At 34.7% G+C, this 13051-nt stretch overlaps 1 protein-coding gene across 1 annotated transcript in view; it reads right to left on the bottom strand.

The window, feature by feature from the left end:
* LOC138696470 (RNA-binding protein 25-like) overlaps positions 1-13051 on the bottom strand; it is a 94723-nt gene that overhangs the window by 22826 nt on the left and 58846 nt on the right. The window contains exon 10 of the mRNA XM_069821475.1: positions 177-451. Coding sequence (XP_069677576.1) covers positions 177-451 — 275 coding nt within the window. The remainder of the gene's footprint in view (positions 1-176; positions 452-13051) is intronic.

The following is a 13051-nucleotide window of genomic DNA, read 5'->3' as shown; positions in this document are numbered from 1 at the left end:
CTACATTTCAAATTTATAATGATATTCATTAAATTTGAAATAAATATAAAATTGAAGAAGATAAATTTTGGTCATTTTGTAGCTTACTGTAAAGATTTAAAGATTATAATCAAAAGAGAATGGCTTAAATAGCAATTACCAGCAGATTCAAGATTAAAAAACATAGAAGTTTGTACCTGGAATGTGACCTCCTAGTGCGGTCCCTGCCTTTTGAACGTATTTTATTTGAGTATGAACTGCTTTCAGGTGAAGCACTACGACTGAGTTCCCTGCTCCTCGATCTGGATCTGGAGCGTGGGGAGGGACTGTGGGACGTGGGTGGTGTGCGGGTACGAGCCCGATGTTCCCTATCCCGTCCTCTATCTCGACCTGATGCGGCTGCTCGCTCTCGAGATTCCCTCTCCTCGAGTTCTCTTCTCCGCCTCTCCACCTCCTTCTCCTCCTCCTGCTTCTGCAAGATAGACCACCAAACTCGTCAAACATACACCCACCACTATTGCTACCCCCACCAATATCATCATCTGACAAGGTCTCTGTATAAACTCCATACTATGTATTAGAAAACCAAAAAATTTAAACAACTATTATCCTACTAATTTATATCAAAATAATGAAAATGTTCTGCAAACTGTTTCGAGAGAATATCAGAAAAATGTGACTCAAGTACCAAAACCATAGATTTCTGAGATAATTTATATTTTAATCTGATTTAAAATGAAGAATTCTCCCTTCAATGTACAGAAACCTTGTCACTATCTCCTAATGCTGACCTACAAATCACATTCACACTGCCAGCAAGCACTATTCATTCTGTATATGGAGGTCTGAAGTCCACTGAAACAGCAGATTGTTTGCTGGGATGCACACACACTCTCACTCTGATGCACCTTCCCATCCACTTGGTAGCAAGCCGAGTGCTCAGCAAGCAACTGAGAGAATGGAAGGGCTTGTCTAATAACCACATGAAGTTGTACAGTCCTGGAGGACCATTCAACTACCGTGTTTAGCTTTAAATGCTGGAAATAGCACAGCACTGCATAAGGACCATTCTAATATCAAAAATAAATACATAAATAAAAAACCAAGTTGACATCTTCTACATACATGTTTCCTGCCACAACAGAGTCATGTTGAAACTGGTTGCAACTAAAGCATCATCTTGTGTCAATTTTCACAACGTTCACTTTTAAACATCTTCACTGTAACTTTCCTCTTGAAATGCACAATCTGGTATTGGGAATGAGATTAAGGGGTGACCCCCATCCAAAATTAACTTAAAATGACGAGGAAATAACTTTCAGGGCAAAATGAAACACCAAGTCAAATTCATACAGTGAGTCAAAGTGCCCCTAATTCTCATACATGCAAAGGTCCACTGAATATCGAACTCACAGTATGGACTCAATGCGTGAAGCTGCTTCACAATGTCTTCTTGATGGTACATTATCCCATACGAAACCATGGCTGGAATGAAGGTTGGTTCAGAACGACATGTAACATACTGCAAGCAACCAAACCAAATGCACAATGTTAACAAGTCTGCCAACTACATGTTTGCTGTTTGAAATAATAAATTCTTACAGCAGTATAGATATGTATTACCAGAATATAAAAATACGTTACAGTCGCTGTTATAAAATTTTTCTGATTAACTTACAATTATTTATTTTTTATATTTCATTAATCAATGTGACTTTTCTAGAATTCTATACCGTAAGACAAAAATATGCAAGAAATATCACTAATTTACGATATATTAATTAATCCATGGTGCCACAGCCCTTGAAGGGCCCAGATCGACCAGCTGGCTGCTGGCCTCACGTTCACATGCGAAGCAGAGGTGGACGATCATCCAACCATAATGGAGGTAATGTGTGGCTAGCACGATGATCCTCCCCCAGCTGTTAGAGCTGGCTTTCGCAACAGAATTTTGCTACCTACTGTAGCTCCCAAAGTGCATCACGATGCTGGGTGGGCACCAGTCCCATACACTGGCCGAAATTTCGTGAGAAAATTTCTTCCCCCATGAGGACTCGAAACAGAGCGCATTCTGTAACGCGAGTATTAGGCAGGATGCCTTAGACCACGACGCCATGGCACGGGACAATTTACGATATATAACAAGTATAAATAAATTACTGTTTCTAGAAATTACATGGACGCATTCAGGCTTTTTAATGCCACAATTTTAATCAATTTTTAAAAATAGAGAACATATACAGGGTATATTGTAGCATGTGGGAACCACGTCGTCAGCAGACAGGAGACAACAAAACAAAGATAAAACTATATAAATATGCATCCCATTGTACTGCGTTTCCAAGTTAATGTTCCGGTTATGTCGCAATAATGGTATAAATGTTTACTCTTACAGGAAATGCTCAAAATGACCAGCTGTGGCTTGAATACAAGCATATAGTCGTCATATTGTAGAATCTCGCACTCTTTCAAACGCACTAGGTGTCAGTTGGATTTGTTGGCAGCCATCTTGTATCTGCTGACAAAGTATGTCAATGGTGGGAATGATTTCTGAAGAAATAAGTTCTTTCCAATGGTCCCACAAATAAAAATCCATTGAATTTAACTCTGGGGAACGTGAGGATCTCATGTAATCTATCCATTTGTTCATTCAAGACATTACTGGCAATGTGACAAGATGGGGTAGTGTACCATCATTCATAAACCATATACATCGCAAACATCCAATGGGACGTCTTTTAATATCTCCAGCAATTGGTTCCATAAGAAATGTGCATAGAAGTGGCTTATTAATCGTTCATCAAGAAAAACAGGTCCATTAAACTGTCTCCTACTATTCCAGCCCACACACTGACGCTAATTATGTTGTTGTGACTGAAAGGTAAGATGTCGATTTTCGTCAGCCCAATGATGAGTGTTATGAAAATTGAAGATACCATCTCTGGTGTATCCGGCTTCGTCAGTAGGCTAAATAATATGCTGGTAACAAAATCTGGGTGAGCGACAGACATCTGCAGCAACCAAGTGGACCAATGGAGAAAAATCGACATTCCTAAGTACACGTACCCATTGAGTAAAGGAGGTGCTGCAGCAGAATTCTCCAAATTGTCAATGTGATATATTCTCTGCTACTTCTATTCTTAGGGTATTTATGCCAGCATTTTCTTCAGCATGCTGCAAAATCCACTCTTTCAGGGCAATAGTTCGTACACTAACCTGTCTGCCATAGTCATTCACTCGCTTTTGAAATGATCCTATATTTCGCAATAATTCATGTAATCACTGGAATAATTTCTTGTCTGAGGATATCTACTGGGAAAATGATCCGCACACAGACGTCTTGCTTCTGCTGTGTTACATTTAGCGAGTCTATACATCAAATGCATATCTGCCATTTCCTGGTTTGAATAATCCATTTCGTCACATCTGGTGCACAACAATGTGTGTTAAGCGTACAATCTGGAATGACATATACACACTGTACCTAGTCAACAGCTCATGTGATATGGAATATGGTGTGGCTGGTTACGCACAGGTGGCAGTCAAACTCAAAACAATGCCAGCGTGTGTACCTCTACCTTACAGAAAACCTCGCCTCCCCACTACTTGCCAACATTCAGCAGTAAAAGTACCTAACGATAACTCTGAAACAAAATGTAATGGAACCGATATTCATATAGTTTTCTCTTTGTTTTGGTGTCTCCTATCTGCTGGTGACATGGGTCCCATATACAGTATTATGATACACCATGTAGAACTATTAACTTAAAAAAAAACATCCTTAAAAGAAGCAATCTGACAATCCACTGTAAATTTATAAATGTTGTATACTTTTACTATGAAATAATGAAATTGTAAAAGCTCTAAATGCCTGACTACATGGCTCAAGACTCTTGCCCAACAGCTATTATGTCATGTTTATTAACTATTTCATACAGCAAAGACTAATTGCATCTTAAGTTTTTATATCTAATAATGTAACATAAATGTTGCATCAGAAGAAATGAACAATAACAATTTAATAAGTAAGTTTAGAAGATGGAATTAACCGAAATAAGGATATCAAGGATTAAAAAGCTAGCAAAGCTAATTTGAAGTTATATTACATTATAATGAGACCTATCTACAGGATGTTATGAATTAACCATGGGGAAACAGAGAAGTCAATGGCAAGTAAATTACGTCATTCACTGAATATCTATGAGCTCAACTTCCTTAAAACCACACTAACAGTAATGTAGAATTATAAGGAGTGAGAAGCTGAGGAGAAAATAATGTACCCCAGATGAATCATACGGTTTGGAAACAATTGGTATCAAAATGAAACTAGTGTGGCTATAAAATAATGGTTATAAGGGACCGAGGTTATTGCATGACGTTAGTACATATAATCTCCAAAGGCAGAAATGCCAACAATAAGTTTAAGATGGTCGACAGCAAGTTAGCAAATAAACAAAACTTATAAACTAAGATTAATGTAATATTGTGTGAGTGAATAATGTGACAAATGGAACATGCTATGCTTATGAACACAAATGTTATAATTACACTTACAAATAAAAATATTTACAAAAGGACAAACTTTATCACACGACTTATGAATAAACAAATACTAAACCAATATACATTTCATACTTCATATAAAGAAAAATGAAAATTTTTATATAATAAATACTTATACAATGACATAAACAAAAGAAAAATCAAGAGAGTTTATATTAATACAAGAAAATATGCACTGATATGAAGGATTAATTGAACATAATTCTTACAGTAGTTTGAAATTCAGTGCAACATATAAGATTTTGTATCTCACTTAAGTTTCGCAGGTATTATAGCTATACCACGTACACGGTAATACGACAGACTTACCTACCACACTGTGGGTGGGACTATAGCAATAATGGTGATGCTCAGTGGGGGACTGACTGCTACAGGTCATCCTAGCAATCGGAGTTCAAATTGTCACTATCTCACTATCACTACAACTGGAGCCACTCTTGCTTATAAATATTGTCAATAACATCGTAGTGTTCATATTCTATTTTATTAACATGCTTGCAACACTTTTACCACTTTTCTCGCATGTAAATTGCAATCAAATGAAAACACTGTTTATGTTTCTCTTCAAGTAAACTATTCAAATCTTTTGTGATTCCTTTTTTTTTTTTATATTATTCCACACCAATCCAATTAGGTTCAGATCTGAGTGAAATAGTAGCAAACAACACTTCATGACTATAATATTAAGAAATGACGTCTATAAATATAACCCCTCTCTACTGGAACTTCCTTCAGTAGAAGCATTAGTTCCATTTTGAGGATAAAAGAAGTTTGATCATTTTCTTGCAACCACTTCAAAAAAGTTTACCTTTTAAAGAACACGTGGTGAGTTTTTTGTTTACCTGACCACTATAATATCTAGTGTTAAGCATGACTAATACTGATCCTGGTAGGAGGTGTGGAAGGTTATTAGTACACAACTATCCGTTAAAATTTTCGTAGTTCATATTGTCATGATAGTTTCTGTCTTGTGACTTGAAAATCTGTACATCATTATTCACGAATCTAGCTTCACTATGATGATGAGTCGTGGACATTTTCCTAGATTTAGTTACTATTTGTTGAGAAGCCTGCCAGCATGAACCGACTGAATGCATGAACTGCAATTAGGTTTCGAAAAGATGCACAATATTTCCTTGTGCCACCCAGTATTCTTGAATTACTCTTAAGTATCTTACCCTCTGTGATACAATCTCTGATTTTCAATCAAAATTTTTCGTTTAGATTAACACTTCTTTTATTTGAATCCTAATTTCCTTATTAGGAGCCTTAGGCATTCTCTTCCACATGCTAATATCTCTTTAACTGCCTCATCAAATGTACAGATTGTAGGGACAGTCTTCCCAATAGTGTAAAATTAATGAACTAAATGTCTTATTCGATCTTCTATAAAATCACCAACCTCTATTCTTTCACCTGATTTACATCTAAGTGTAGAAAAATCCAAATGTTCTTTAGCTTGCACAGCAATATTGCCATTTTTCATTATTTTTGTAACCAAAGTTTTTAATACACCAGTAGCCATGGAAGTCGAATCAGTGAACATTATACAAGGGTCCCTGTCTTTTGTTCTTATCTTTCAAATGTTGTGTAACATCGTGAACAATTTCGCGAGCCTGATCATGTAGAGAACAGCCTATTGTAAAACGAAATTTCCTTGGAATACTTTCCTTAGATGTCGAGGCAGTTGCCACTGTTAAAATTAGAAATGAGAGTTAAAAAGCACAACAAATCAATTAATTAACATGTAATTTAAAATAATTTAAAAGACACTGCACCTTTCACCTGATTAGAAGTAAAGAAAGATGCGTAACACCAGCATTCACGTTACTCTCTAAACATGTAGAATTCTTTACAACAGGTCAGCCAGGCTCACGTCAATACCATACAGACAGTTACACAGAACTAAATGCATAAATGACTAAGGGACAGGTCAGAACCTATATCATCATAAGGGAAGCTCATAATAAGATTAAGAAACAACAGGGATTCACAAACTAAAAGCATGTGTTGTGTCACACTCACAGCATTGAAGTAATGAACAAGACAACATAGGTCTATTGTATTCATTACTAATGAGGAATCAGCATGTAAATTCATTTATAATGTAATGTGAATAAACTCTATCTTAAATGATTACTTTATGTAATATTTATTCTCATATAAAGTAGAAGGACCAAAATACTAAAAATTATTTCCAGCAAAGAATTATACAATCCATCTCCAATACACATCAACACAGGTGTGACCTCCAAACTTTGCACATCAGCAAATCATAGATACAATGACTTCATAGGAGTGGCATATGCACTAGAAACATTGTGCGATGGCATACTACCGTGGACGTGGTGTAGCAATACCACTACTATTCAGAGTCTTATAAACAGCACAAAAAGAGACAATGTGGAGAAAATACATAAACTTAAGTGCTTAGGCAACTGCCTAAGAACTGGATAATATTTTATGATATACAATTGCAAAACTTTAAAATGAAAACATCCTTTACAGCAGTGGTTTTATGAATACACAAATAAATTGCCAACCACCTATTCAATTGATCTATATGTTGTCATAATTTCAACTACTATGAATTTTATAGCAAATCAAAGCTTAAAAATAACTTGCTTTATATTAAATTCATATTCTACAAGTTAAATATATTAATATTCAAAACTTTCAGATTATCAATATAAAAAATCACGCATAAAATATATGTATTAAATATTATACAGGTAGTGTAGAAAAATCAGATTACATTTCTGACCATGAAAAATAATCATTTGTAATGCAACATACTGTAATAGTTCTTTCTCATCGCACTTACATTCATTTTGAAAGAACGCTCAAAACATCTGTACACACAAAAAGTCAATGAACAGAAATTGATTTCTCACTTTCTTAATCAGTTTCGAAGTCTATATATCATTCCCATTCAGCAATACAAATTATAAAACTTAAATTAAATGTAATATAATTTTATTCTTCTTGTGTTTTTCGTTTCAGGGCTTGTGCCTTCTCTAAGGTCGTTGTGCAACATTGAATCCTCTTGGTTTATAATTCTGGACTACATTAGATTAATTATCATGTTTCAATAGTAGACATTTATTTATGAAATTTTTATTTTAATCAAGCACGCACAATTTACGACTGCATTTTACAATTTACTGATTTTAAGGTTTTTCTTTTAAGCTTTCTCACTAAAATAACCACCACAATAATTTTGTAAGAATTATATAACACAATATAATCTATAATTCCTACATTCTTTCTGTTTGTTAACATGAATAGTTTTTTTTTTAATATTTATTCAAATCTAATGTGGCAACTGCTTTGGACAATAACGTTAGAATCAAAATCTTTCATCACTCTACACATAAATCCTGAACATCAATTCCATTACATTGCTCTATATATGTTACATGTCTTTTTGTACCATCCTTTTGTTTCTCAGTGACTGAAATTGTTTTTAAAATTATAGAATGCAAACATTTAATATTATATATGACGTATATCGCACTTCACGTATTGACATTGATAAATATTCAAGGATACAAATACAAGTAAATACAATTACATGTCATTTCCATACTTATTTATATGTATTTATAAATACATTCTTCTGCAGCTATTACAGGACTTTTAAACTGCCACTATGTTATATAAGGTGCAGCTGACTCAATGATATGCCAAGTCCTTCATTACAGCACATACAAAAGGTCAGCTGTAGTTTTTACATCATAATTAATGAGCACAACAGCTCATTTATAAAATAAGGAAAAAAATATCAAAAGCTTCTTTAAGATCAGCAAGACATTCATACAATTAAATATATAATTTACAGTTAACAAAGCATGTGCATATTATTGAAATTAGGGTAAACTGTAATTTATGGTATCACAAAATATTTTTTTTAGAAGAACAAATCATTAACTAAAGTACAGCAAACTCTCGATTATCTGGGCTAATCATCAGACACATACACAAGGATACAGTAACTGAAAACACAGATAATACGGTTTTTGCTTTTTACTGCAAAATGAACTCTTTTATATATCAGGCATACAGTATTGTGTTTGAAAATTAAAGTGTCAAACATTAACATATTAAATTATTACTTTTAACTGCATTAGTCGCACAGTCAGAGTTATGTATTTAGTCATACGCGGAATTTTGTTCCGCAAAGAAATAACCACGCTAAACTGCCTTAAAAATTAATGTAATAAGATTTATATTTTTTTATTGGTTGAAATAATATAATTTTTATTAAATTTACTGCAAAGTGTTAATAAATTCTAAACATGTAATATTTTAATAAAATATTCATTTTTAACATATCAGTAATAATTAGAAAGAAAATCACCTACATTTTATTTGAACTATGTAATAGTCTTCATTGTCTTATTGATGGACTAATGTGTCCCATATAGATCTAATAGTAAGTAATGAGAAACATTTGGACATAAATGTGTATGTATTATGCAAATATAGACAAAAAATATATGAAACACAAACAAAAAAGTAAAACATAACAAGAAATCACAAGCAGAATCAGAAATACGAATAACAGAATAAGATATCTGCTTCATAGGCCTACATCTTAAATGTCCTCGTGTCCATTTTGTTCTTGTGAATCTTGGTAACACACCTTACAGTATGTAATGTGTTTCCTTATGCACCCCGCACACTAACTTTCGGCACTTGACACAGGAATACTTCGTCTTCCTATTTTCTTTCCTACTGCAGAAACACAATGTCCCGAATCTGGACCTGAATCAGGCATAGCAGGTAACTCCTCTGGTATTCCCGCCAACTTTTGAATAATCGATTTCAATTCTCTTGGCAGGTGTTGCAAAGTTGTTTTGCCAGAGTTTTCAGATAGTCTCTCCTATTCATCTGGAAAAAACTGAATTCCAGTTGCATCCTTGGCATTGAGATCGTCCAGGTTTTGATGGGAGGATTTCAGTACTCTCGCAAGATATTAAAGTTCCAGCAAGGCCTCTACTTCTGTATATTTGTTTTCTGGGCATCCCTTTCTCTATTGAAAGCATCCCTGTATGCATGAAGCCAGCGGTTAGTAAATTCAACAATTCTCTCCAATATACAGGTCAGAAAGTACAAACCCCAACAATCATTCGGTGTCTTGGCTCCTTTCGCATGCCCCTCATTATATTTTGGCATGGAGCATGTGTGTATCATTTTGTGATGTCCTTTGTCCTTTGCTAGGAAATATGGTACCTGTGCTGCTGTATTGGATCGTGGTTGTAGGCCTATCTGATCCTATTGTGATAAATTGTCATATTCATCAGCTGATTGCTCATTGCCAGAGTTAGGGTCACTAACTTCGACTTCATCTTCTATAATGTCCGATTGGCCCTCTTCATTAGAATCCATAATCTCCAACAAGTTGTGAATTCTTTGCGCTTCTCTTTCATAATCGTCCATCTTCGAGATGTTAGACAGAAATCTACACAAATAACTATTATTAACTCTAATACAAATCTTATCGCCTGTAGGTTTATTTTCACACCAAACAATGCACAGATAAATCACTGGCAGGGCAGGAAACAGCTCTGGTTGTGGATGAGAAAAATTCATAATATATAGATAATTCATTCAGAGTTATTACGCCATACACACATAAAATTAAAAAAAAAATTAAATAGAACCATAAATGGTCAACTCTTATCTGCGAAAAAAAAAAAAAAAAAAAAAAAAAAGGATTGTATTGTATGTAACAAACTGTGAAATTTCAAGATTTTGGTACATGTCGAAATTATGCCAACGAAATGGACAACTTTATTTAGTTGCGCACAAAATTCTTCTTCGCAAATTGCACTCTTGAAATCAAATGTCCAGTGCTTCCTAATGATCAGTTTTTTTTTAGATGGTTATTTAACGACGCTGTATCAACTACTAGGTTATTTAGCGTCAATGAGATTGGTGATAGCGAGATGGTATTTGGCCAGATGAGGCCGAGGATTCGCCATAGATTACCTGGCATTCACTTTATGGTTGGGAAAAATCTCGGAAAAAACCCAAGCAGGTAATTAGCCCAAGCGGGGATCGAACCCGCGCCCAAACGCAACTTCAGACCTGCAGGCAAGCGGCTTAACCGACTGAGCCACGCAGGTGGCTCCTAATCATCAGGGACAGAATGAAAATGTGTATTGTAGTGTAAAAGTGAACGATAAAAAGGCAGCTAGGCAAGAGATCAAACGACTACAGTTGAAGAAAACAGAAATATTAATGTAAATAGTTTAATGCGGAATAGAATTCAGCACACGACTAAAGCAGGGATAACAGTAAGCTTTGGAGTTTGTTGATAATGTTCTAGATTATGTGGAACAATGGGATTTAAATTACATTGATAATGTTGAACTTTGTAACATTAGTACTTGTACTCATTATTGTACATATACCGGAGGGGATGATAAGGGTAATATGGAGTGTTGTGACCATTTACAAGTGTTTAACCAATCAATAATCGTTTTGTCTGGTCATCAGTTGAGAAATATACATATAAGCCTTATGAACATGTTAATAATAATAATAATAATAATAATAATAATAATAATAATAATAACAACAAAGCTGCCTCTATACTAAAGGTTATCCAATAGGACACAGCATATTGTAGTTATTAATAAACATATAGATCCTAAGAAATATTACATAACTACTTTTACGTAAATTTAACTTCAAAATTGCAGTAAAACCCGGTTTTAATATTCCCGTTTCTGAAAAGTAATGTGTTATATCCCAGCCAAATTAACATAACAATAATGTAACAAATTCTTGCTTCTAAGGAAACCCAATTTAAGGAAAATCCCGCTTTTAAGAAATATTAGAGGATTTTGTAATGATGAAGCCCAAAATATCGACTTGACTTTCAATAATCAATAATACCGGCATATTTGATAGTGCATCTCAATTGATAGTAATGCAGCACCATGCAGTCGCATTATTCTTCATTGTTCTCTATGGTTTAGCTTTGCATTGCTTTCACAGAGTGGTTGCTTAACTTGCTTTGTTTTCGCGAGTTGTGTGGATCCTCTTTCCAAGTTTTTTTTTTTTGTTAGTTTATGCATTGTTATGACGAGTTGGCCTGGGTAGTGCAGTCGGTATAGCGCTGGCCTTCTGTGCTCGAAGTTGAAGGTTCGATCCTGGCCCAGGTCGATGGCATTTAAGTGTGCTTAAATGCGATAGGCTCATGTCAGTAGATTTACTGGCATGTAAAAAAACTCCTGCGAGACAAAATTCCGGCACACCAGCGATGCTGATATAATCTCGGCAGTTGCAAGCATTGTTAAATAAACCATAATTTACGTATAATGATGAAAGAAATTAACTATAGGACAGAAAGTGAAAATAATAAGGGATGTCGAGGCTAGTCCTCAAATAATACTATCGAGTATGGCAAAAAGGCATGGTTTGCCAACTACTTCATTATGGGGAATAATGAAGAAGAAAACATATATTTTCAATGCTTAGTTTCAGTATGGTTCGGGTTCAAGCAAGTGACAAAACATTCATGCCTCACCATTTGAAGAGTTAGAAAATATTATAATGAAATGTACAGTATTATAAATAATAATTACATAGGCCTAATTAAGTGATTTTAAGATTTGGTATATAACACACGTTAGTATTAGTTATTTTAGCCTGTCCTTCCCATTTTATCTACACCTCCTTTTAAGGAAAAGAAAAGTAATCCCTCAGAGATTCGTTAAAAGGTGGTTCTACTGAATCATTTTACATAGCACGTGTATTATCCATTAGCGGTCTTACTAATAAAAAGTCTATATACAGACATTTAACTGTCTTATACTTATACAATGAATAGCTCGTTTATAAGTCGTGTGTAAATTCCTTACTAATAATCACTACATACGTCGTGTATAACAGTATAACTGTTACACAGCTACGTCATAGTTTCGTCATTACTTCGTTACGAAAGGTAATAGAATATCTGAGGTTCTCTATTGCATCCAGTAGAGCGCTCTAGTGTGGGGTGTTAAATATCGATAGTACAACTGGCTCTAATCAATTACCACACTACATTTTGGTCGAAGAGTACAAGCTACAGCAATATTATTCCAATAATTCTATGGTCTTCGGTTTGTTCTTCTGTGGTTACAAGGTAACCATCATCATAAAATGACAGTCGATACGAACAGCTGTTGGAGGGGCGGCCATTTTTTCGCTATATACAATGCTTAAACAAGGGGTTTCGTGTATATAACTACTGCAAAGCAATTCCCATTGTATAGTTACAGCCTGTTTATACGTCCATAGCTTATTCACGGTTTATTAGTAACGTTTTCTGCCTCAACTCTGCATAAGTCTCGTATAAAAACTATACACGGTTTATTAGTAAGACTGTAGGTAAATGATTCCTTAATGTATTAAGAGGAAATTTAACAATGGTTATTAATGTATTCTTGAGAACGGAATCTGGAATGAGGGGTGTTTTACAAAATGCACTACAAATTTCGTTATAGTATCTAGT

This window comes from Periplaneta americana, chromosome 3 (assembly GCF_040183065.1).
Source record: "Periplaneta americana isolate PAMFEO1 chromosome 3, P.americana_PAMFEO1_priV1, whole genome shotgun sequence".
Taxonomy (NCBI): domain Eukaryota; kingdom Metazoa; phylum Arthropoda; class Insecta; order Blattodea; family Blattidae; genus Periplaneta; species Periplaneta americana.
This window is presented reverse-complemented; position numbering and strand designations above follow the sequence as displayed.